The sequence below is a fragment of the Symphodus melops genome, assembly GCF_947650265.1.
Source record: "Symphodus melops genome assembly, chromosome: 9".
Classification (NCBI taxonomy): Eukaryota; Metazoa; Chordata; class Actinopteri; order Labriformes; family Labridae; genus Symphodus; species Symphodus melops.
The window spans coordinates 12792337-12819907 of NC_136699.1; the positions used below are offsets into that span (position 1 = coordinate 12792337).

At 41.6% G+C, this 27571-nt stretch overlaps 1 protein-coding gene across 1 annotated transcript in view; it reads right to left on the reverse strand.

Moving 5' to 3' along the window:
• Nucleotides 1-27571, reverse strand: part of dock2 (dedicator of cytokinesis 2) — an 88248-nt gene that overhangs the window by 43866 nt on the left and 16811 nt on the right. The window contains exons 21-26 of the mRNA XM_079351764.1: nt 26046-26180; nt 21149-21257; nt 20682-20752; nt 18758-18864; nt 3625-3767; nt 140-235 (exon numbers count right to left, since the gene is read on the reverse strand). Coding sequence (XP_079207890.1) covers nt 140-235; nt 3625-3767; nt 18758-18864; nt 20682-20752; nt 21149-21257; nt 26046-26180 — 661 coding nt within the window. The remainder of the gene's footprint in view (nt 1-139; nt 236-3624; nt 3768-18757; nt 18865-20681; nt 20753-21148; nt 21258-26045; nt 26181-27571) is intronic.

The window sequence follows — 27571 nt, forward strand, 5'->3', positions numbered from 1 at the left end:
GATCTCTTACAAACACATTTTTAGAGGAAAACCAAGTGAAAGAAAGACACAAAAAGGTTCTGCATCCCTGATCCACGTGTTTGAAGAGTCAAGCATGGAAGGATGCTTTTGTAAAGTTGCTGCTTTGTACAGTACTCACAATTAGTGCGTGCTCTCGAGCCATGGCGATGTATGTCACATTGATGATCCTCAGCAGTGACACCACAATGTCCTGGATATGCTGAAATGTTTCCCCCTGTGAAAAACAAAGACAGAGGGCAGAAGCAGGAGAGAAAAAGGATGACAGAGAAAAAAGGAGAGGAAATATAGACAAGAAAACAAGAGACTGTTAGAATTTCTCTGGCGCACACAAAAATCCTTGAGAATGGATCCTTGTCTGTCTCCAGCTGTCCACTTGAGCATAACGAAGAGCCGCTGAAAGGAATATCCTTCAACTATCTCCTGCAAAACTTTAGATATTAAGCAGGTTTTGTCTGGCTGCAGTTATGCCCTCTCATGAACTCGCCTCACTGTGGAAACACATTGCACATATACACAATTAAACGTTTAGTTTTGTACCTGTGAAGACCTGTGCAGAGATTAAGGATTGCTTTGTGCCTACATAACAAGTTCTCTCCTCATGTGCATGGCCACGCAATGGTACACATGCTTGTTGCTGCTTACGAAACTCTGCGAGAGCCGTCACACAGAGAGCGATGCATTTATTTCAGTTGAACTTTTCTGATGTTCTCAGAGAATTTATACAGCATATACAGCGTGTACGCCAAAGTTCTGAACACAGTCAAAATATCAAGACTATCTCTTCACTTTGATGCACTAACTCCCAATGATGCTAAATATTTGATTTGAATTCGACACCACTAAAAAAAGTATTTCAAAAAAAGGACATAAAACAAATCTGATGACCCTTGAAGGTCACTTTCAAAGAAACAAGGTTTGACTCATGACAGATTTACCCCACTTGATTGTAAGTGTGTCACTATGTGCAAAATGTAGTGTGCACCTTTAAAGCGATGTGACTCAAGCTCACAGGGCAAATGAGCCTCATGCACACACTATGCTGCAGCAGTGGAGTCAGTCAATGGAGGCTGACTCAGACTTACCTCGAGGAAGTAACTCACAAGTGAAACATCTGCTACGACTGCACAGCTTGGCATTAATGCTGTAGGGGACATCAGTATGTACGCGTGTGTGTATGTGTGTGTGGGTGAGTGAGTGAGTGTGTGTGTGTACATTTATGCGTCTGTGTATTGGTGTGTGTGTGACTTTGTTAGCACAATCTGAGTTCTATATATGCAGATATGTGTTAGAGTACTTGAATGGGAAAATCAGGAAAGCATGAAAAGAAATATTGAAGATCCAAAAATAACACTCACTTGTTTAAAAAAGAGTGAAGTTTAAAGCTTTAAACACACCACTATCTCTTCCTGTGTGTGTGTGTGTGTGTGTGTGTGTGTGTGTGTGTGTGTGTGTGTTGGTCTATGAAGTTGGTATATGAAGGCTATGGCAACAAATCAGACACAGACCAAAGAAAAGAGAAGCAACTGTATGTGTAATCTGGAAAAGCATTTCATACTTCTGAAACTCACACACATCTACGCGCATGTGCACACACGCACACACACATACACACACACACGCACGCACACACACACACTAGCTTGAGACGCAGCTGTTGATCCAAATCAAGCCTTCATTTTTCAGGCTCACTGTAGGTATTTTGGTCACCTGGTAAGAGACAGTTGTCTGAGAGTAGGAAGAGAAGAGAGATGAGACACAATGCTCTCTCTCTCTCTCTCTCTCTCTCTGTTTGGCTTTCCCTCCTGCCAAACACAAACACAAAGAGATCGATACTCTGTTCATTTATTCCACACTGTAGACAGACTGGTTTATCATCTCTGCAGGCAAAATGATTTCAAGAAACAAAGAAAACTTGTATTACGTTTGGAGGAAGGGAATAGAATTAAGCAAAAAAAGCCCAAGTGAGCCATGTCTCCAAAGTCTTTTTCTGTTACATCCTCCCTCACACACATACAGTTCAAGTTACTTGAAAAATCCAACTCTCCCACAGACGTGAGCATCTGCCTGCTACATCGTTTTCCACCCCATCTCTGTCTCTCTCTCTACATCTCTTTCTAGTTTGGAGGCATCTGCGGTGTGACAGCTTAATCAGGTGCCACACAAAAGGGAGGGGCGGGTGATGCTCAAAAGAAGAGCGGATACAGAAAATAAAAAGGGTAGAAGGCGATGGGGTCACTCTCTCTCTTCCTTAACTGCTTCTTCTGTTGTTACCTCTCCCATCTGTTTTCTCACCTTTCTCTTCCAATTTGTAGACTGCAATCTTTCTGACTACTTTTATGGTTTTCTTGTAAAAATTCTTCCACCTTTATGTCTCACACATTCACATTCTCAGCTCCATCTGTTTAGCTGTTAAATCTCCGTCCTGCTTTTCTTTCAAATGTTTGTCATCCTTGCATAGTCGAGAACAGTTTGAGTTCCAATCATTTTCTATCTTACAGTAATGTTAGCTGGTTAACAAAACCGTTTATCTTTACTGAAATGCATTTAACAAGGAATTTTCATTTTCAAAAGCTTTGTCGTCGTAGTATTGCTGCATACACTAGATGCTTACATTAGCCTCTGTCTGCTAGCATTAGCTGTTGTACATTAGCTGTTGTCAGAGGATATGTTCAAATGTAAAAAAAAAAGGACCCAATGTCTCCTTATGTTCACTTCACATTGTTTTTTGCTTGCTGGTCAATCTTTTTTTTTTTTCAGATGAACTTTCCATTTGCATGTTTTGCAACCTGGGGTGCAACAGTAGCTTAGTAAATTCATAATTAAGCAAATGAGTTTCCCACCCTGAGTGTGATATCTGAGGAAAACAGCCTCGTCTTAAAAAGGTTACACTCATCCTCATGTTGCTTTTCTGTGTGCCACAGGATTCGCTGTCTGAATGAAAAAGTATCTGTGCTTCTTAAGACTTTTCTGTTGCTCTCTATGTTTATTTAATAACGATACAAATTCAAACACATTGAGTCACATTCACTCCACTTTATTCGTCTCCATCTTCTCTTATTAGTGTGACTCAAATAAATAGCGCTGAAAAAGCTGTACTTTCTCTTCAAAGCCTAAGCAGGCTGTCAACAACTTACAGGAGTAATTAAAAAGCCCTTGGCGAGATACTGGTGATGCATTTGTTCAGTGTGTGAGCGTATTAAAGGTGTTTAATTCAGCGCTATCAGAGTTTTGTTTGAGAAGGCCAACATGCAGCTGCTCGCGTGAAACAAAATCAATTAGATTCTAATTGGTCGAGGCCTGCATCATTGGATGTACACACCAGATTAAGGCTATTTAGATTTCCCAGTTAAGGAAATATTTTTCCCTGTGGTGTCACAGAGCTATGGGATGCTTTTTAAACTAGCTGATAATGACGGCTCTAGTCACTTTTTAAAGAATTGTGGTTTAATAACGCAACTAAATCTTGAAATTTAACACTCATATTGTTCAAAATTGGCTTAAGCTCTCAGATCAATATCCTGAAATCCTGAACCATGGACCACATCGTATTAAACAGCTGACTTGTGAACAGAGTCTGACTCTCTTTAGTACAAAATGTCTCACCACGTTGTTCCTGCTGAGGACTTCCAGAATGTTGTTGAGCAGCTCCAGACTGTTTCTCCTCTCATCATGCGGCCCGTCAGCCATATTGGCCAGTGCCCCACTCAGCTCCCGCAACATCATGGGTAACAACACATCACGGCACTCTGTGAAGTCCCCCCAAAAAAACGACAAAAAATACAGGGTTATTTGAAATAAACAACATATTCATTCCCAAAGGAAAGGATAAACACTCAGTGAGGAAACCCGTCATCCCTCATATGCCCCCTGGGACACTGATAAGTTACATAACCTACTGCATGGCCCTTACAGCAGTTACTACTGGAACCCACTTACAACAAGCCCAGGCTGCGTCTATGCAAGCTCGCCATGTAGTGACAACGCTGATACTATCCTCCGTATATATGAACCCTATATGCCCCCCACCCTACCCCACCCCACCAGATATTGACTCAAGTTTTATAGTCACTAACAAAAATACACATACACACACATTGTGTGATTCTTTCAACAACAGAAAATAAACTTCACAGTCGGTGAGATAAATCGGGTGGTGTGATGCATATTTACTTCTTTTGACAATTTACTTTAAGATAAAAATGATTTAAGAAGTGTAGATACAAACATCAACAGTCACAACATCAAGATTTACTTTAATGCCAGTCTTCTGAAAACCCCCCAGACCCTTACATCAATTAGCCTGCAGAGACAGCTGAGCCCAAGCTGCTTTGAGTAATGATCTCGCTGCCCAGTGAGGAAGAATTCAACACCAACCACAGACTGCACAATGAAGTGACATCCATCAAGCGTCTATTTACAGTGTCGTGCATTTCTGCAGCTCTATCCACTTAGAAGTCAACACATAAATCACTATGATCCGACGTTTGTCCTGTGATTTATCCTAATCTATAGCTTATTTATGTGGTAAACTGGTCACACATGCAATGCTTCATCAATGATAGGCATACACTTGTCTTTAATTCAGGCACATAAAAGAAAATAACACGTTTATTTTTTTTGTAAATACACATGGTGAACCCTGCTGTACATGATGGCATCATCCATTGCGTTGTTATCCTGTTGAAGCAGTAGCTTAACCAAGCTGTCAGCTCTTTAAGGAAGTGAAATCATATAAATAAGAACCTGTCAGCTGCATTAAAGACAAAAACATTACTCCCAACTCGATACAAAAATCATTCAAGGATGTATAAGTTTGCATCCAGTTAGTCTACAGATTGGCCTAAGAAAATGATTGATGGCTCCTTGAAGATATTTTGAAATTGATTATTTTTCACTTCATTGAAAATGTATTCACATAAAACTAGTGTTTAGTCGACATAAATAACCCTGTTCAATGATTTAATGGCCAGTCCAGGCTCACTATTATTTCAGCTTCATTTTCCACACTATTAATTATGTCAGCAAAGCTGTGACCAAATTAACAGACATGTAGTCCACGGCTAAAGTAAATTGATTGAAACAAATGATCAGAGAGAAAATCCATCATTTAATCGAGGGTTAGTTATACATCATGAACTTAATTTGAAAAGGATACACTTTGAGGTAAAAAAAAATGAAGAGAAAGGTGTGCGTGCAATGAAACTGATCCTCCTTAATATTCTATTTGTCTACTTTGATCTCTACCTTTCTTGTTTGCTCCATCTTTAACCCCCCTCATCTTCCTCCACCTCATCCCTCTCTTGTAGCCGCAGGTAGACAGAGCCCATTAAAAGCTCATTTGGGCGGATGCTCGTTAACGCCATTATTAACTGAGCCAAACCTTTACGCCCGCTGAGTGGACCCTCACCACAACATCCATTCGGTCACACAAACAGGCAGTGAGGGGGGAAAAGCATGAGCCACTAAAGGCCCTCAGAGACTCGGACTGAAACAGAGGCAGGGGGAGGAGGGGCCTGGACAGGTAAAGGGTCTGTGCCAGGAGTGAGGGGAGGTTTAAGGGAGACACTAGAGAAGATCAGAATATCTCTCTCTTTATCATCATTTTTAAACTGCATATAAAGATAATTTTCTGATGGCATAAAACAACATAAAACAAGGACCATTTAAAAAATATACAGGGTTGTTTTCAAATGCTTTAAGCTTTGTTGGAGTCAAAACTAAATCCATCAGAGCAGAAACTCATCCGCTTTGTCCCTTCAGCTTGGCAAAACAAGGCGTTGTGTTTTATAGCAATATTGTCGTGTGAGAATTAATCTGTTTCTCTTCCGGGCGGCTGGATGTATGATTAAACCTCCAGAGAATTCCCCGGTGTACTGACCTCAAAAAAAAAGAAATGAAAAAAAACAAAAAACACGAGTATGTTCTTTATTGATTCACAAAATAAACTCAGCTGATATTTTCAGATGAACATGTTCAAGGGAGAGATGTGAAATAGAGGGCAGGTGGAGGGATCGTGGGCAGCTGCTCCTGTTCTTTGAGACATCGTGTGCATTTTGTTTTACCGTGTCAGGAAGCCAGCGGTATGAAAAGTTACCAAAGACCCCAATTGCTTGCTCATCTCTGGCATCCTGCTTTATATAACCTGTCAGCTTGTATTGTCAGCGTTGATTTTCACCAAGCGTCATCCTCCCATTCAAAATGCCTCTTGAGCTTCTGAATATGTGAATCCAAAACACAGAAGTACAGCCTGCCTCCGGACTCTTATGCTGATGGTCTTCACTCACCGATGCAGAACAGCACTTTTAATTTTGCAGGTATTTCTTTGCACCTCGACTGGCTTGGAATAACATCAAGAATGTTAATATCTGCCGCTTCAGCCTGAATGGTAGCTTTCTCTGTGAGCTCTTTGAACTGCACCGTGGTCCTCCGGGCTTTCAGTCGTGTCAGAACACCAGCTACTATGGTGTGCAGCTTCCCAGGTCATCCTTTAAGAGCACGGGAAATGATTGCTATTTCAAGAAACACTTTCTTTGTGATACTGTGCTGTGGCCGACTGCACTAGCCGACCTTTGTGTAGAAATATATGAATGTACCAAAATACATTTTTTTTAAACCTTCCTTGCATACTAACGAGTAAGTTCTCAGTCAAACATGGCGAGTGTCTCCTGCATTTCTCCTTCAATTTTTTAAAAAAAAATAGACACTGCAAGAGCTCATACAGAGAGCAAAGCCAGCTGACCTCATTTAAGTGAGACTTTTGCATCTGGTTGAGAGAAAAAAAAACCCCTCTCTAAAACAGTCAGATTGTTCTTATTGTAGATGTAGTAAAAAGCAGATGATTCTTTGACAAAATGCAGATATATCCTTTGCACAGATGTTATACATGCTGGATTCTAAAATACAGACAGTTTAACTTCCTTATACAACATGCAGTTTCTTCCAGCATATTCTAGTAATGCTGGAAAACTGAAACTATTCTTCTCACTTACTTCCTCATGGTTGTTGTGTTCATTGTTTTCCTTGGTTCTTGATGTAGTGCAATCTGCATCTCAATCGTTTGTGTCATGTGTTTGTTTTTTTTGTTGTTTTTTTACCTATGTATTCCTCAAAACCTTTCCTCAGGATAACCATATTCCAAGTCTGTCACATCACCTTTTGGATCTTTTAATCCTAATATGGGACCCATTTACCTATTTTACCAATCATCCATGATTGGTTATCCAAAACTGCGCATCTCAACTTCTCAGTGAGTGCACAAGAGGGCTGCATAATTTAAGCTCCAGATCTTCTCTGACTTGATCCTCTCACACAGAGCTGCCTTTCGGGCTGCATTCTGCACCCCTCATTCTGGATCTACGTAAGGATTTGCAGGGTCTAACTCCAGTTGTGGCCTTAATCCTTTAACCTAGAAAACGCTAGAGGTGTGTTTGGTGGAGTTTGCTGGCGGCTGTTTTGTTAGAAACAAGCCTAAAAAGAAACGCCGCCTTGGAGGCTCAACTAAAGGCAAGAGGAGGGGTAGTGGCAGGGGAGATACAGAGGTAGAGGGAACTGTGAAAAAGGCACCAGAGAAATAAACGGGAAAGAAGGTACTTAAACTATATCAGTTGTTTCTTTGCATTCACATTTGAATAACATTTAACATTTACGAGCCAATTTGAAATGGAAAAGCCCAATTTGACAAAGGCACCAACACACCTTACTGTTACTGGACCAATGGTTGTGCACCAGCGTTCCTATGTCTGTTATACTTGTATGTGTGATTTAGCAGCATACTGTATTATGTGCATTAGCCTGCAGTGCTGCAGTGTAGTTAATCAATTCAGCCATGCTGTGGGAGAAAGCCTCACCAACAGGCACAGACAAATGGAAATCAAGGTCTTGGGGCAAACATTGGGATGCATTTTCACTTTTTCTCATCCAGCTTTCACCGTGTAAAAAAAACACACACACACACACACCTGTTCAAAGAAAGAGAAATACACACAGGTGCTGATGCACCATGCACAAAATATTCAGAATGCATGTCAACAGAGCTCAAAGTACTCATTTACATTCAACTAAAAATGTCTGTTTATTCAAGCCGTAATCGCAGCCTTTGATTATTAATGCCAACGTGTGCCGAGTGTAAATTGTCCTTTTTGTGTCCGATTTGGTCCTTAACCGCTATTTGATGTGGTAAGAGCTGGAATCTCTTTGTGTCTGAGCAAGCGTGTGGTGATGTGTTTGGGTTACCAAGTTTGAGAGAGCAGACAGCAGCCACGCGATGGCACGTCACCACACAGAGAGCGGCTTTGAAGGCTCGGCATCCAGCTCATCCTTTCTCGGTCCCATTTTTACAGTTGACACCCGAACACAATAAACTACAGTACATGCTAATGAGATGCAGACTTTGTTTGTAAGAGGCATGTAAATCAGAAGGAGTCTCTCTATCTTTCCCTCTGCTTTCCTTTCGGGAAGCTGGAGCGATAGAAAAGATGATAATGAGGAGGTTTGGAGGCGCGATGACAAGTAAATCTCCGGCTTTCAGAGGGGGCTGGGACCAAGCCAACTGTTGTCCCGCTTGGTGATGACTAAATGTCTCTCTCAGCAGGTTTTTCATCTTTCCGTGTCAATGTGGGTGTCTACTCCCATCCACTTTCCATCCTTACTTCATTTGTCTTCCTCCCTCCCTTTTAACTTTCTCACTTTCCATCTTTGAATCCCATTAAAAATTTAGAGCCACGCATTTTCTCCGTTCATACCCAGGCTATGCCACTGACTGTTACTGTAATTTATGTTGATTGCTTGTCCGACTTGGTGTGCTCGTAAAATATGTTTGTTTTTTTGTTTTTTTTGCTTTTTGAAGATTTGTAAAAGTTATAAAGATTTCCAAAAATGGTTCTAAAAATGTTTTGCCAGCATGAATGACAGATTTTTGAAAGAGCTTATGCTGATCATTTTCAGATGATACAGTGCCTTTGTGAATGATGTTGATATACACTTGGAGTAATGCCTGAACATCTTTTTCTGATCTACACAAAAAAAAAAACAATGTCAGCAAAACCAAGGTAAACCCAATTTCAGCAAAGGGTGGCATCTTCAGTATGACTGGATTTCTTTAACTTTCCTTCTAAGTATACAGTAAATACACACAAAAAGATCACACTAGATACTGTTGTTTCTTTGAGTGAAGCATCTAAATGCTACTTTTATCTTTTTGCCCTTTGTCTCAAACAGCGAGTAAATTCTCTTTCTCACCACCTGTCTTCGTCACTGAGTCACCCTCTAATTGCCACCTCTCATCTCCTCCTCTGCTCACTCTTCCACAAGACTACCAAATTGATTGACCAATTACCGTAAATTCCGTACTATTGAGCGCACCTGGATATAAGCCGCACCGGCTAAAAATAAGTAAATAAATGTATTTGTACATATATAAGCCGCACTTGATTATAAGCCGCAGGTGTCCACGCTATAACAAGAGCTATTTACACAGACGTAGGCTACCGGTAACATCCGCAAATACTGTAGCGTCCGTACGGACGTTAAAGGACGACGAGAGCGTTCAAATAATAACTTTTAATAACCCGATCACTGTCGGCCGTGACCACGCCGTTTACAGCAGAGAACAACACACATAACTTGCCGTAACAATCCAACTCTCTCCCCCAGCGTTCTCTCATACAGCCACTCAACACGTTCTCACTGGTGCATTCACTGACTCTCCACATAATCGGAATTATGAACACATTATCAACTACTGACTTTACAACATGAACCGTTACAATACGAAGCCTAGCCGACGGTGTCTGTAACACGGCTGATGAAAAAGATGACCGTAATATATTTCACAAGAAAAAGTCCATCCATTCACTGCCTCAGAATGACTTCATTACTCACTTCCTCAGTCTCTGTTGTCGCTGTCAGTGTCATCTTAACGTGCAGCAGCTCTGTTAGCTTATTTGACAGCCAGGTCGATCGCCTTTAACTTGAAAGCTGCATCATATGCATTTCTCTGTGTGTTTGCCATGATGAGGGTGCGTGCATGAAGCGCAAAATGACTGATATTAAGATCCGACGTGACGAAGTCAAATGTTTTTGCGGCAGAAGCTCATTGTCCCCCATAAAAAATCCATGCATTAGCCGCACCGGAGTAGAAGCCGCAGTGCTCGAAGTGTGAGAAAAAAGTAGCGGCTTATAGTCCGGAATTTACGGTAGTCTGCTTCTAGCGTCAGTAGCTACAGCATTTTTAACCACGGCAGATCAATGGTAGATGAATGCTTTGCGGTGAACCACTGCACTGATTTGATTGATGGGCAGACTTATTCCCAGTGTCCTCTAATGGGAAGGTTATTTATCATGAAGCTCCTGGCTCTAGTTAAGCCAGTATCTGATATCAGTTCTCTATCCTTTGTATTTGTTTGAATTGGATAACAGGATGAGGACCATGATATATCAAGTCGCTCTGTCTGCCTTTACTCGCTTATACTTATTAAGTGTTGAAATCAATTGTCGTAGTATCTTCTGATGTCACGTCTTTATAGTGACCCAGTATCCCACAGGGGATCATTAAGATTAGAGCCACAGCATTATTTTGCACTAACGCGACAGACAGGGGACAGATGCCGCTAAGCTTTTTAGTAGGAAGTCAATTATTGACAGCAAAAAGCTGTTGTGTGAGGTTTCTTTAGTGTCACGTACACCAAATGTATAAATGGTACGTGCGTGTTCCGACTGTTGCGCCCCTCTGCATTTCATTTCCATCGAGATCAACCCATTGACACAGCATGGATCTGAATTTTAATTAGTATGAGACAGAGGCATTTCCCAGAATGATTGAATTACATTCACTTTGCTTCATTACTCTCATCCATCCTCCTTTTTTCTCCACTGTTTCATCCACAATCTCCCAAACGGCAGTCTGTGCAGAGTGTGAATGAGTGACAGATTCTTCCTCTCTCTCTCTATCATTAACCATCTGGGGCGCAGAGCTCTATAGTAAACATTTCTATTTTGGGTCAGGCTGCATATCAACAAGAATAATCAGTCAAGAATAATCTGTGGCAGATGTCTCCTTTGCTGTCAAAAACCAAAACACACTCAGTGTTTCCCCTATCATTCATTTGAGGGTGGTGACCCACCACGCCAATGTCACCTCCCACCACTCAAAAAAAAAAAGTCACAATAATAAATATTGTAAATAATTGAAATGCACATTTATTTTAGCAAAGTAAAGAAAATCATGAATGTGTTTTTCTGTCTTGTGCAGCCAGTTGAGAAATACATTTCTAGATTGCCTGAACCATTTACAATTTGTAATTGGGCTGGCAGTCTACACCGGCACGTAGCAACCGTTGTTGACAAGATAAATCATGCAACATAAATCATGCAGGGATTTGTTAGTGGTCAGTGAAATATAATATTGCAAAGCCCCACATGAGGACATTTTCTATTATTTACCATTCAAAATATGTAATTGGATCATTTTCAGATCTTCTGAGCCTAATAGTTTGAAAGCCCAAAAAGTCATCATTTAAAATAATGACAAAAATAATATTATTTTTGAGTCCATTCAAATTAGTTTTGCCTCTGAATAAATGTGATAGGCAGGAGAAAGTGAATGGGAGGTGCTCTTTAAAATTGTGCTGATACAAGTCACGATTGGTCTCACTGTAGTCACCGTTAAGCGTGAAATAAACTTCCATTTTTTGTAACAAAAAACTAATATCATGTAAAGTAACACAACATAAAATGACAATTAAAGAGCGATACACCACAGGGAGTGAAGAGAAGAGAAGAGAAGGGAAGAGAAGAGAAGAGAAGAGAGGGGTAAACAAAGACAGAAGCTCATCAGGAGCGGAGTGCAGCAGAACAGAAAAACAGCCGTAGGGTAAACAGCAGCCATATGACAATAATGTTTTCTATGATTCACGTCTGACTCCTGAAATGGCTTTGAAACTAAAGATACTGCATATCGGCACATGGGGCCAACCGGACCTCCTAGCAACCTGTTACTAACATAAGAACCCTCACACGTCCTGAGCAGTAGTAAAATCCTATTACTACTGTTTACTACTGGGTATATTACAATATCAAATTGATGTATCAGAATTCAGCCACTCAGTTACCCTTGCTGTTATGGATGCTTATATCCTATAACCATTTTTTTTTTTTCACAAGTAACATATTGTCCAATTTCTCAAACTAACCCCTCTTTAATAACTGAGCCATCTACACTCAACAAAAATATAAACGCAACACTTTTGTTTTTGCTCCCATTTGTCATGAGATGGACTCAAAGATCTAAAATTCATTCCAGATACACAATATTACCATTTCTCTCAAACATTGTTCATAAATCTGTCTAAATGTGTGATAGTGAGCACTTTTGCTTTGCTGAGACAATCCATCCCACCTCACAGGTGTGCCACATCAAGATGCTCATCAGACACCATGATTAGTGCATAGGTGTACCTTAGACTGTCCACAATAAAAGGCCACCCTGAAATGTGCAGTTTTTGCTTTATTGAGGGTCTGGGGACTCAGAACCAGTCAGTATCTGGTGTGACCACCATTTGCCTCATGCAGTGCAACACATCTTCTTCGCATAGAGTTTATCAGATTGTCAATTGTGGCCTGTGGAATGTTGGTCCACTCCTCTTCAATGGCTGTGCGAAGTTGCTGGATATTAGTGGGAACTGGTACGCGCTGTCGTATACGCCGGTCAAGCACATCCCAAACATGCTCAATGGGTGACATGTCCGGTGAGTATGCTGGCCATGCAAGAACTGGGACATTTTCAGCTTCCAAGAATTGTGTACAGATCCTTGCAACATGGGGCCGTGCATTATCTTGCTGAAACATGAGGTGATGTTCATGGATGTATGGCACAACAATGGGCCTCAGGATCTCATCACGGTATCTCTGTGCATTCAAAATGCCATCAATAAAATGCACCTGTGTTCTTCGTCCATAACAGATGCCTGCCCATACCATAACCCCACCACCACCATGGGCCACTCGATCCACAACATTGACATCAGCAAAGCGCTCACCCACACGACGCCACACACGCTGTCTGCCATCTGCCCTGAACAATGTAAACCGAGATTCATCCGTGAAGAGAACACCTCTCCAACGTGCCAGACGCCATCGAATGTGAGCATTTGCCCACTCAAGTCTGTTACGGCGACGATCTGGAGTCAGGTTAAGACCCCGATGAGGACGACGAGCATGCAGTTGAGCTTCCCTGAGACGGTTTCTGACAGTTTGTGCAGAAATTCTTTGGTTATGCAAACCAATTGTTTCAGCAGCTGTCTGAGTAGCTGGTCTCAGACGATCTTGGAGGTGAACCTGCTGGATGTGGAGGTCCTGGGCTGGTGTGGTTACACGTGGTCTGCGGTTGTGAGGCCGGTTGGATGTACTGCCATATTCTCTGAAACGCCTTTGGAGACGGCTTATGGTGGAGAAATGAACATTCAATGCCCGAGCAACAGATCTGGTTGACATTCCTGCTGTCAGCATGCCAATTGCACGCTCCCTCAATGCTTGCGCCATCTGTGGCATTTTGCTGTGAGACAAAACTGCACATTTCAGAGTGGCCTTTTATTGTGGGCAGTATAAGGTACACCTGTGCACTAATCATGGTGTCTGATGAGCATCTTGATGTGGCACACCTGTGAGGTGGGATGGATTGTCTCAGCAAAGCAAAAGTGCTCACTATCACACATTTAGACAGATTTATGAACAATGTTTGAGAGAAATGGTAATATTGTGTATCTGGAATGAATTTTAGATCTTTGAGTCCATCTCATGACAAATGGGAGCAAAAACAAAAGTGTTGCGTTTATATTTTTGTTGAGTGTAGAAGGATTTGCAAGATCTTCTACATTTACATGACACCTGCAATAAAGCAGTATGACACTAACAGTATTTAGCTTTCCAAGCTTAGAGTGACCAAAACGTGTGAATACGGGCAATGAAGAAAAGAACTGAAATCCAGATTCATGTATTGCTTGGAAATATCATTGTTCCCTGTTGAGGCCAGATGTAAAAAGCCACATTTAGTATCATTATAAATGAGCCCTAAAGTGACCTGTCACTAATGCTGATTGGTGGAGAATGTGCTGACAACCGAGATCACTCAGCACTGATTAAATCCTGACAATAATAACTGTACGGTACATCAGTCATCCATATTCATCAAGCCCTGACATGCATCTGTTAAGTAATCATAGGAGAAGGGGAAATATACATTGGTGTGAACAATGTTAACAATACTGCATAATGCACTGCAGTAAAAGGCAAGCAACTTAAGTAATGAGACTTCTAGGGGTTTATGACAGATTTATGAAGAAACACATTTTACACTATAGAGACAAGAGAAGCTGCTCTCATTTCTGTATGAGAGTCATTTTTTTACTTTTTATGTTATAAAACTATCAAGCGGTTACAAGTTATTCTCTGAACGTAGAACTGAAACATCGTTCTCTTTTATCTGTTTGACATGTACGAGATGGGTTACATTGGTCTTTTGTCAAACTGTGCAGATGGAGGAAGAGAAAAGACAGAGGGATCGCGGATAGAATAAGGGACTTGGACCAGCTTTGGGAAATGAGTGGGAAAACTGGATGACGGACTCATCCCTCTGTCCTTCTGCTAATTGCTCTCCCTGATGCCTTGCTCTTTTTTTTTTTTTTTTCCTTTTTATCACTGTTGATGCTCTCAATCTGTCACAGTGATTGCTGGACGGAATTATAATTTGCCTAAATTGAGCCATAATGCGCCTTGTAAATTAAATTTTGTCTCAAAACCCGATTAAGAGGATGTGCTTGCCTATCTGCGCATGTATGCCGGGGTGTGCGTGTGTGTATTGTGCGTGTGTGTATTCAATATGTGCTTGCCAAGACCAATAATCCCAGGAGCGTATGCTGAATAAATCAGAGCATTTTTGAGGGGGGGGGATCCAATCCTTTCAAACACTGCCCATGGATGCAACCAGTCACGAGAAAGCCAAGCCCATTATAAGCCAAGTCAGCAAGTTGCACACACACACACACACACACACACACACACACACACACACACACAAACATACAAACACACACACGTTTACATACACTTCTAACCAAGGTTGAAGGAAAATTAGAACAAGTGACCATGTGAAAGGATCTCATTATAAACATAGAACGTGCTTCCCATCTGAATCACTGGAAGAAAGACTTTACATGCATACACAATGGTTCAGCGCTGATTGTGGTTCATGCAGCTGTTTGTGAAAAGGCAGAGATATACCCACATATATTCAGGAAAAGCATTCTCATTAAAACCAATTCACGTCCATATTTGAGTCATAACACACATTAAAAAGATTTTCTATCCTGCAGCAGAAGACTCTGACCAACTCAGTTTACTGTAAGCATTGTCTTCCCCCAATCCTTTTTCAGTAACATGAAGAAAAACGGTTATCAAGATCTCATTATGTGCTGCTCATGATGCAAATTTAAGTAGATCATAAAAAAAAAACACATTTTTTAAAAAACAACAATGATTAAAGTACAGAACTGTTGCTTTGCTGTTATTGCTGTGATAACATTTTAAAATGGAACACCACCAAGACTTTTGTGTTCTTAATGTTTTTCTGTCATATGACTAAGCACACACACAAACACTCCTCCCGTCATCTAACCCCTCCTGCACTGTCAGTGGCAGACATTTGTCCCTGGAGGATGTGCTTGACAGGCCTGCTCACACAGACAGTCAGACAGGTAGGGTTATTAAATATGTATTGCAGTGCAGTGATAGGACACCGGGGGCCATTATTATTATAAATATATAATTTAACTCTGCTGCATATTTCAGCGTCCAGGCAAATGGTACTGCTGCTTACAAGCCCTCTGATTAGCATCCAAATGCTAAGATGCATCTCAATTAGACTGAGTGTCAGCCCTCATTTGGCGAGGCAGAGATTTGAGATGGAGAGGACCAATGTAGAGATGGACGAATAAATAAATAAGTTCGCTGCAGCAGGATGGGTGGATGCATTGAAGAGAGCTGGCTATCACTGACTAACAGAATGCAGGTTTGCTGATAGATTGAGTGTGAAGAAGGCCTTAAACTTTAATCACTTTTGGACTGTTTAATCACAAAACAAGGCCAGTCTCTCTCTCTCTTTGGCTCACTCGCTTGTTTTATAACTCTCCCCAAGTTATTTGGTTTTCTCTCGGCACCACCATCCACTTGTTTTTCCCCCCTCTCTCCGTCCGTCTGAAACCCTTCCTTCCCGTCTTTTAAACCAGCCTCTGTCTCTTCCCCATTCCTCTGCCATCCATCTTTCTCCTCTCTTTACTTATCCCTCTGCCCCTGCCCCACCTTTGGCGAGCATCATGTCATGTTTTCTCTCTTCCTGGAGTTTAAACCAATTTCTCTCCTCTGGGGATTTTTTCCCATCTCTTTTTTTCTGTCTCATTGCTTCGCGATATAACATTCCTTTTTTCAGTTTTTTTCCTCATCTGCTCATTCCTATCTCCTTGGTTTTTCTGCTGCCTGACTGCATCGCCATCAGATCTTAATTTGTATTTGAGTTTTATTCTGAAAGGAGACTTTCGCCTTTTCCAAAAATGACGCTCCATAAAATTCCTTGGCATGAATTCAAAACACTTTGCACACTACAACTGGAGATAAAACTCTTTCTAAACCTTCTAAAGTCATCACATAACAGTCATTTGTTTTTTCGCACACTGCCTGGTAATTCAGAGATCCTGCTTTGCCAAAATGGAATGATGCCATTTCTTACTTAGCTTTTTTTTCTCTCCTGATAATGTTTTCTCTTTTTTCTACCCATAATTCCCATGGTTCCCTCTCAACATCCCCTTCTTCCCTCTTGCCTTCCTCTTCTGGTGACAGAGTGTGACTCTGAGTGTGTTGACAGCTAGCCAGTGAGCAGAGCCTGTAGTCTAGACCCCTGGGGAATCAATCATCCGAGCCAGGATCAATACGTATCCAAAAAGACCGTATCCTGGACTGGCTTGTGACTCGACTGGCAGTGACTGACTGATGAGCCGACCCACTGCTACACTGGGCAAAAACAACATTAAAGGGAGTGTGTGCAACCATTTAGCATGCCCCACTGCACGAAGACTGAAATGCACAAAAACACTCACACCAGGATATAGAGTCTTCATTCACTCTGAAACAAATACAACCAAGTGTGGCTACAGGTTGTGTATGAGACTGCACTCATGCAAACATGGGGCAGCGCCATGAGGTGACTGACTCCATCTCGTAAAGCCCAGCATGTATACCATATGAGCCCCATTCACACACATGTCTGTCTCTCACCAAACTCAGTCTGCCTCGATCATTTACAGTCTACCTCCATTCTTACAGACCCGATTATTGGCCCGCTTATCGAGTCTGCATTAACCAGCAGCACATTACCCCACTCCATACATCAATGTGGTCCTGTGCGAGTCAAAGCGCCACTTGTCTGCCTAGTACAAGCAGATTAGACAGACATAATAGGGCTAAAGAGAGGTAGGGTTGAACTCCATTAGGCTAACAATACAGGCGAACTCACATGTCCCTGGCAATTATGTCACATCTATTTAAAATCATTAAAATGGAGCGCGAGCTTGGTGGAAAAATCGACTCACTTACTACAATGACAATGAAGAAACGTCATGTTTTGTCTTCTTTAAACATTTAGTAATATCACTTCTTCGTCTTTAGCACACAGCAGGTATCACCTCTGACTTGTATACAGATAAAACCGATTTTTCCTCTTCTCATCTCCAGCGCCTGCTGTGACGTGAAAAGTGTGTTCCTTCTAAGGTTCACAGACATTCTCAGTCTGGTTCAATCTGGAATAACACAGCGACAAACACCAGAAACTGCACAGGTCAATGTTTCTTTCCCCTGAAGATTGTTTAACCTCAGCACACGTGACTTTAGGTGACTTTTACTGCTACAGAGGAGAACATGAGTCTGCGCTATGGGTGCGAATTGGTGTCTGACTCGGGTCTATTGCACCGATTATAATGTCTGTGTAGGTGAATAGACGAGCCCTGAAAATATGTGATTGTTTTCTTTATCTCAAAGGTAAATAGTTTTGGAGAACGAGTAACTTAGAGTTTGCATTTGAATGCTAGCTGCAGCCGGGGAAAATGTTATCATAGTGGAAAGCTATTTTGAATAAATCCAATAATCAAACAAAGGACTAAAGGAGACAAGGCTTATATTTAAATGTGAATAGACCATCATATAGTTGATATAACCCATCCAGCAGTCTCCCCTCCATAGCTCAAAGTGACTGGACGGTGTGTGTATGTTGCAGTTAACTGAATCATAAACACCAGTATTTTCCTTCTGCATTTGGCTGAGGCTTTTATCCAGAGTGCTTAAGTGGATTGTCCTACAGGGACTGAAACATTACCCCCGCAGTATTAGCAGCACACTTTGATCCACTGTGCTGCATCAAGATAAAACCTTTAAAGTAGAGAACTCCCTTACTGATCGTAAAGTACAGTGAGAACAGCTGTCTGCCCAGTGTAGCAGGGCTGGACTTACTCGCTGTATAATAGACCTCTTAATGTGATCTTAACCTTTACATGAAAAGCAACTAATGCTCTGTAGGATTTGACACTGAATGGGCTGGAGGTTCTTTGGTAGCGTGCACATCTCATATCGGTTCCTAATACAAGAGTTTCATCTGGCAGCTCGGTGCAGGAGAGGAGAGAAACCGGAGAATAACACGCACCTTGTCTCTGGAAGAGTTGGCTACTGACGATTTCAGTCATGGAAGCCACCTTCTGTTTCTGGAGTTTTTCAGGAGGAATGCAGGAATAAAAATCATGCAGCAGTTCACTGGAGAGAGAACGCAAAAGAGCAGTGGAATAAATAATCGGAGACAATTACACAGGAGAAGCAACAGGTCTCTCGTCTTAAAGATGAGCACGATAAACGTTCAAGATGGGTTTTTTTTCTGAGGATTGTTACACATACTGATTCCTGAATAAACAGCTCTATTTATTCCCTCCGTGTAATGGATTCAAAGATCGACAAACTATTCAATCTTAGTAAGTCAAGCTTTAAACAGCGCTCCTTTAGGGTCATGAAATATGCATCGCCTAAAAGCAAAGGTTGGAACATAATGCACCGTAGACATGAGCAGATGCGCGCTGCATGAAAACAAACGAGCCCAAGCCTGAACATGCTTTAATGAAGACACAGGTTGGAGTCATCCTCCGCCCCCAAATTCAATTTTATAATAATTAAACAGGCTGGTTGCAGGCCGTGATGCCACTTAGAAAGATTGAATGCTCAAAGCACGGTAAACCCTTTGTCTTCATTTTTGTGTCCGTCTCTCACTTTGTCTCTGTCGTCTTAAATTATTCTGAAAAGGTTGTGCAAGCACTTTCAGTAATAGCATGAAAGAATAAAAATGCATCACTTCTGCTGCCAAACTCAAACATAACAAAAAGATTTGTACGACTTTTGATGTGCATAATCTGGCACAAGGACACACCGGGGCACAGAGGCTCAGAGCAGACTTATCACGCCCACTAATCATATGAGCTGAATATAATTAAAATCTAAAATGTCAGGCGGTTCCCACGTGGGCATGCAAAGGACAAACATTGCAAACAAAACACGGGCGTAAATGACAATGTATGCACTGGTCCCACTCTGAGGATCACACTCCAGGTGAGTATACAAGGTGTCGGAGTGAGACTGAACAAAGGATGAGACAAAACTTTGATGCCCACCTCATGCATGCTGATTGTAAATCACTCAGGCTGATGGGGGAATTCAACCTGAGGCAATCCTGATCAGGAATGCAACGGAGACTTAACTTTCATGTTAAGAAAGCTCAAGTATGTTTGCGCGTGTGGAAAGAGGAGCAGAAGTCACACCAGAAGGTGCGAGCGAGTGTCTGCGGAAAGAGAAGATGAATGACAGAAAGTGAGAATATGTGCTTTGATCTCTGACTCTCTGCCCTTCATCACCTTTTGATGTGCGTCTTTGACTATTTGCTTGTGCGTGTGTGGCTGGTATTAAAGCTAGCACCTTTGTAAAGCTGTGTTGACATGGAGCCACTCAGGGAACGGCATACAATCACAAAACAACACACGGTAACGCACACAACGGTCACTGAGAGGTGAAACTAAAAACAATGGGGATGAGACGATGGATAAAGACTGGAGGTTAAAAAACGTGGCTGAATTTTTTTTTTCTTCTTAAAAGTCGTTTTAACACTGGGGTCATTTTCAGGGCTTCACGCTGTATTTGGAGTGAGATTATGGGTCAAAGAGAGGTGAAATAAGCCATTCCCAGTCGTTAAAGTCGTCGGGAGGCTGAGAGTAAAAGACACACAGTTCAAATGGCTTTTGTTTGATGGTTTCACGGAAATTGTCATTTCAGTCAGGGGCACAAGGAGGAGGTACAATGTGTGTTTCAGTTTGTGTCCTTGTGTTTATGTCAGTTTGATGAGATTTTTATCACCTGATAAAGAAGGGAAGTCTTGAACAGGATGGAATGCGTGGCCAAAAGAAGGATGAGGGTCACCGAGCAAAGCCAAGAGGAAACCAGAGCTGAGCTGAGAGCTCCCATACATCCTCTCTGTCAGTGTCGCAGACTGACACCAAAGATAAGTGTGCGGGGGTGCTTGAGGTTGAGCTTACCTCAAGAGTTTGGCATCAAACACTTTCTCAACATCATGCAGGACAGTTGGAAGGTACTTAAGTGCAGCAACCTGGTGACACGCAAACAAAACATGCAAACACTGTTAAATCTCCGTCTCAGTATCCTGTGGTAGAGGCTTTCAGGAGGAAGGTGACTTTGCTGTCACAAAGTGTGAGCAAAGAAAAGATGATGTTTTTCACAGGGCCACCTGTCTGTCTGCCTAAGTTTTTGTGACTCTCTCTCTTTGAACATCTGCATCAGTGTAAGTGGTGTGAATGAGAGGAGGACATCACGCAGTGGAATCAGACTCAGAGTGAGAGATCACATCAGAGGAGCGGGAAGGGGATATAAAGTACATGTAAAAGAAAGGAAAGAAGAGGCAGAAAGGGTTGAGGATAAGGATGAAACGAATTTAAAGAGGAGTATTGAGGTGATCTTGAGGTGCACGGTGAATGTGCGTGATTACCCTGAGCAGCAGAGTGCCGGTGTAGTCTGTTCTCATCAGGCTGTTGATGGACTCAAAAAGCCTCCTCAGTGACTCCTCAAACTCTGCCTGCTCCTTCCCCTCATATAGTCTAGGAGCAGATGAGGAAATTAAAGGAAATGAAACAGAAACATTAGAGAGGGGCAAAAAAAAATGACTTCAGAAAACATAACGTGACATGATTAGAAAAGGGAGATGGAGAATGTGAAGATGGATGCAAATGGTTTCTGCCAGGGACTGAAAAATGAGGGGAAAAACAAAAAAACAATGTGGATAAAAATCATCAGTGAGGTGGAGACGTGTAAAGGGAGAATAACAGACGAAGGGCCAAAATAAGTACGTAAACAAAGAGAGAAGTCTAATGAACCTCATTTTTTTCTGTGCAACAGCACAATTATTTTGGCAAGGCCGAAACATTTAATATTGTTATATGAAACGTATAACTTAGATGTATCTAATTCTTCATTCCTTAGCTTGTTTCCTTTATTAACACCTGCGTTCATGACAGGATTATCAAATATAGTCATCGTCATAGACACCTAAAGGATCATGCCGCCAAATAAGATGATGCTTTGTGTTCTGCTTTGTATTGAGCGGATAACCAGCTCCATATTCAAAGGTGAGTCCCACCCTCTGCATGGTGAGTCTCATCTTCTTCCTTCTGGACAAAGACACTCAGTTCCACAGTGTAGATCAAAGTTCCATAGCATAAGCTTTGTGCCAGCAGCCATTATTGAGGGTAACAAGTCGTAGGGGATGTGTGTGCTTCATGTTTAGATTTTCCTCTTTGCTGCCTTTATGTGGTTGTTGATCATTTAATGACGGTCTTGTAAGCAGGGACAGAGATAGCAGGCTGGGAAGTGATTGTCATGCTTCTTAATGGTTTCGTTTATTTATTGAATAAACGACTGGAATCTGCAGACTTTATGCACCACCACACTTTCACTCATGCACTGTGCATTTGCACTCTGTGCGTTTTATGTATTGGCTGTGGTTTATTAAGTATGTTGTTCTCCCTGCAACCAAACAAAATGTGTACAAATCCAGTTACCTGAACCTGAATGGATACTTAGGTTGTTTGTCTTTTGCTTCAGGGTGCATTTAAAAAATCCAAACCATTCTGAAATGGTTCTAGTGTCACAACAATCTCATTCTTAAAAGTTCTCAGAGCTTAAGAATTATTTAACTATGATCATTTGGTGAACATAACAAGGCCCATCTTTCCTCAGAAATCAACATTTGACTGCATACACTCTCACAGGTTTGGTTTAGCAGCTTTTGAACATTTTTTATTTCCTATAAACATCATGCATCTCCACTGGGATGTCAATCATGGTGCAGCAGTTGTTTCTCATCAGTTTAAATTGACCCAAAGCTGGTAATGATAATGTTTTTGAAGTCATCTTCATCTAGCCACAGGCTAGAATGTTCTAGCAAAAAGAGAAATTACAGCTCAATTGCAGTGTTTATATGGAAATGGGTAATCAAAAGTCTGGCTGCAGTTCTCAACATCTTTTGTTCTGCATGGGTGAAAGCAAACCTTTAACATGAAGATGCTCTATTGCACTTAAATCATTCAGTAAAAATAATAGATTTTACATTAGAATCGGTTAATTTTTATTCTAGAAAATCACTGCTTTATGGCGTACAGGTCTCCATGTATTCACTTACACTTGTAATTCAATTCCCTTTAATCAGCCACATGAAGCTTCAACACAAAGCACTATTATGATCACAAGTCAAACTAAACATATACAAGCAGCACCAACTGCTGTCATCCCATTTCTCCTCTAATCAACAAAAAGAAATAGGACAAAACAAATGGGGATCTTTGTAACTGCTATTCACATCACATTCAAACACCCACACACCTTTTATTCCCTCAGTGCTACTTTCCAGAGCCGTAACAAACTTTCCTCTCATTCATCTCTCCGCCCCTTTCCTTCCCACGTCTCCTCCCTATCTCTGAGTGATTCAGTGAAGCTGTGCAGTGGTTAATTACAATAGAAGTCTGAGGGCTGGAGGGAAGGATTAGTATGTGGCAGACAGAGATTTTAGCATGTGTGTGTGTGTGTGTGTGTGTGTGTGTGTGTGTGTGTGTGTGTGTGTGTATGTGTGTGTGTGTGTGTGTGTGTGGGGGGGGGGGGGGGGGGGGAGATTAGACGGTAACACAGAGGTATTATCACTGGGCTATTTGCAGAGTACAGTTATGATTACAGACGCATTGTCCTGCTTAATCCAGCAGCCCTGTCCGTGCATAAATATCTGAGTGTGTGTGTGTGTGTGTGTGTTTGTGTGTGTGTTTGTAAAGAGAGATGATGTTTTGATGTGTCAGGGTCAGTTTTTCACGCCATATACGCACTTAGAGTAACCTAAAATAAATGTGTCCCATTAGTACAGTATTGCATGTTACAGTCTGCAGAGCACTTTTTTTAAAATCCATCACAGAATAAAAATATGGAATTAAAAATGACTGTAGGCTCTCTACAACTCATCCACACACACACACACACATACACACACACACACACACACAGACTTGCACAACAACACAAATGCGTCACACCAGCTCAGCAAATTAATAGCAGAGACAGATGGAGAGGAGAGGGAGGGAGGGAGGGAGGGAGGGAGGGAGGGAGGGAGGAAGGGATGTTAGGGAAAGGAAAGGAGTGAAGGAAATCTGAGGAAAAGTTGAAAGGTGTAAGAAGGAAAGTAAGAGGACAATTCACAGCCTGTAGAGGTGAATGGCAGAAGGAAAAAGGCAGAAGGTAAACAACAACAAAAAAACACTTAAGATGTCTCCTGTGAAGAACAAAATCATTACCTGAGCATATCCGTCAAAAGTGTCACCTTGTCATGATTCATAATCTCAGATCCCCCTTGACTAATCACTAAATAATTCAGTCTTGTAATTAAACACATTTTAAATTATGCTGTTTTGCATCGGGGGGAGAAATGGGGTATGTGATTCAGCGACCATTAACACAGCAAAACATTGCTCCTTTATAACACATGAGTTATTCTAATAAGAATGAATGAATAGTGCAATGAGTCACACAATTACCAAGAAGTTTGTTCAGTCCGATGCTAGTTAAAAGGTTTATTCATGCTGAAAAAAGGATCAAATAATTTCGACCCACTGAGGCCAATCAGTATGATGCTGCAAAAATCTGTTTTGTTTTGTTCTATCTGTACAGCGCTCTGTTTCTAATGGATGAACCAGAGTTAATTAAGTATGCCTCAACATAACTGAACACACATTATATTTCCCCCACTGTACTAAGAAGACACTTTTCTTATTAGCAGATTAACATATTATATCTCCCTATCAGGAAAAAGGATCTGAAAATAATGAGATGTGTCAGTTTAGAACAAGAAAACCAAGTGAGACCATGTAGACCTTAGAAACAGAAGCAACCTCATCCTTATTAAATCCTCATTAAATCAATGAGAAACATATTAGAGGTTGTTTTTATATTTTATGACTGGGGATATGATGAGCAGGAGGGGCAGAAGGTGAGTTTTTAGGATTAGAAATAAAGAGGGAAGGGGAGGACAAAACAAGGTAAAATATATAGAACGTTGCAGGTTCTCTGGGGAGAGGAAAAAATAAATAAACAACCGATGAACCAAACTACAGGAGTGTAATAAAAGCTTCAGGGCGTGAAGGCAGAGGATGAGAGAGAGAGAGAGAGAGCACAAACTGGCACAGCCTACCTTACATGTTTGAAAGTGACCAGCACACGGCTCTTAAAGGCTTCGCGAGAACATAAAGCTAGTTTGACAAACTAATAAGTTAGGCCTATTTAACTATTAATGACTGACAGTGTTGATAGCGCTTTAAAGATGCACCTAAAGTGCTGCCTTGACAAGGCTTTATAGAGGAAGATATCTAATGTAAAAACTTTGAACACAGAGCAAGCTGGAGTTAGACAGCTGCAGTAGGTACGGCAGGGAGAGGAGGAGGGATAGAAAGGGAGAAGGCAGGTGAGATTTATCTGATCAGAGAGGCTCAGGGGAGGCTGGAGCTCAGTCAATCCAGCGGCACAATATGATGTGCACACACACACACACACACACACACACACACACACACATACACAAAGATAAATATTTAGAGATGAGAGTAAATGCATATGTTAAGGCTAATCTAACCGAACATCTTGCACACACACACACACACACACGAAAATGTGGGACACCACACATGAAAATCCTCACACACTGAATGAATATAAACAAAGTCATCCACCATACTGAAAAACCAAAACACCCATTTCAACCAACAAAGCCCATGATGCCGACAAGAAAATGAAAAAGAAAGAAATAATTTGATTGGCCAGTGGACACTGAATGACAGTCACAAAAGTCCAAACCTGATTGTGTCTGATATTCCTGCACTCTTTACAGAAACACTTGCACGGACGTGACCCACAGGCAAGGCAAATCACAGAGTTGTGTATCATGTATCTCATCTGTCAGCGTCATCTTCTGTGCTGCCGTTATAAATAGTGTTTACACTTATCGTACAGCGCAGCTCTTGGCTGAGCACAGTGGGTGTCATAAGTCTCTCTGCAGGAACTTTGTCTGTCTGGTGTTTGATCGGCTGCCCATTCAGCAGCAGTGTCCTTTCCTTACCTTTCTCACGGATGCTTCACTTCATCATCATTGCTTATTGGCAACATTAGCACAGTAATCAGCTAGTTTTCTCACGAGCTGTCCAAAACAATTACACCGACAATACAGTGTCACTGAGCTGTGTGTGCGCGTGCGTGTGTGTGCCTTCAAGACTTTCTATTTGCATAGCTCCGGGTCCAAAGAGAAATTAGAAGTCATCATAGATGCCTCTAGCGCCTCAAAAAGTGACATTAACACTTACTGGGAATAGAGCATACGTGAGCGCACAATGAATTTGAAGATGTACTCCAAGGCTTTGAGGGTGCGGAAGATAGGCTCACACTGTTCCCCTCGGCTGGACACATCCAGATACCTCTTCAACACCAACATCAGTTTCCTGAAAGAGAGTGATAAAAAAAAAAAAGAAGTTGATAAAGAAAAAGAGAGAAAAAGGAAGAAAAAAAACTCTCGGTCTGACTTGTTATCCCTCCTCTGATGTTCCACAGGTTGGAAAGTTAATCACAATCCTATTTTTCACTTCTATAGAGCAGAAAGACAAAGTGAAACCTAGTGAGAGGAAAAGAACGAGACGGGCAGGGGGGCCTGTAAGTGGAAACATGGCAAAATTGTATTTTACACCTCAACTGAGGTACCTTTTACAAAATTCTGACATTTTTATTTGCCGGAGATGCATGGTAGGAAAAAAAATTTTTATTCCAGCACATGCACTCCCTACAGGCATCTTTAGACACACCTAAATATACCGCTGTGTAAAAACAGCCCGAGAGAGGGGTGGGTGGTGAAGAGTTCAGTCTAAGTTCAGTTTTCACCTCCATTTCTCTGCCTGATCTCCATCCCAATGAGCTCAATTGCATGCTATAGATACTAGCAAGTTGAGTGCACTCAAAACAATATTACGGGCCTCCAAAGGGTCAACACATTTGGCCTTTAATGGCGACAAGGAGGATCATCCACTAACTGCTTTAACGCCAGACAATCCCCCAAAATAATACAACTCTGTCAATAAAGAAAACTTAGACCTCTAACTTCGACACCAGTGTAGCATTAACAATATTTTTATTGTCACCACCATTCAGTCATTCTCAGTTTTTTTGCTGCATGGATTACGGGTAAGAACAGGAGGATTGTTTTATTGGAGCGAGAGATAAACACTTGAAAATATTGTGAGAGGGACTTAAAGAGTTTTACATAACAGCTTCTGGGCCGAGAGGCAGACACTCGCAGTGACCCTCTTAAAAAAGGGCGAACTGCATCCCCACTACACTGGCAGGGCAGCTGAGGGACGGAGTGATGGTGGAGAGATAAATGAAGAGATGGACAGGAGACAGGAAGAGAGACAAGAGAAGAGGAGAACAAGAGAAGGCCAGAGAGTGTTGGACTATGAGGCGAAATGAAAAACAAAGGAGTGCAGAAGGAGACTGAAATGTTTAATGTCCTTATTGAAGCTTTGGTAATAAAAACAGATGTTTCTTCTGGGCCCACAGGGTGAATAAAGAGAGTAAGAAGCAGACAGTAGTGTTTGGGGAGCACGACTGAGTGCTTTAGCTGGTACTCCACAGAGAAGAGGGTTTAAACTCTGGCTTAGCGTACAGTAGAGTAGTGTGGTCTTGGCCGCTCAAGTTCTCTAAAGGCTCACCCACACTTGACTCCTGTGGTAGCTAAATCAGAGCCTTTAATCATTTAACATTTAATATCCTCAGCCGATATGATAATGACAACAATATGTGTCGCCACTGTATAGGCTCCAGTATTGACTGTGGAAAGGTG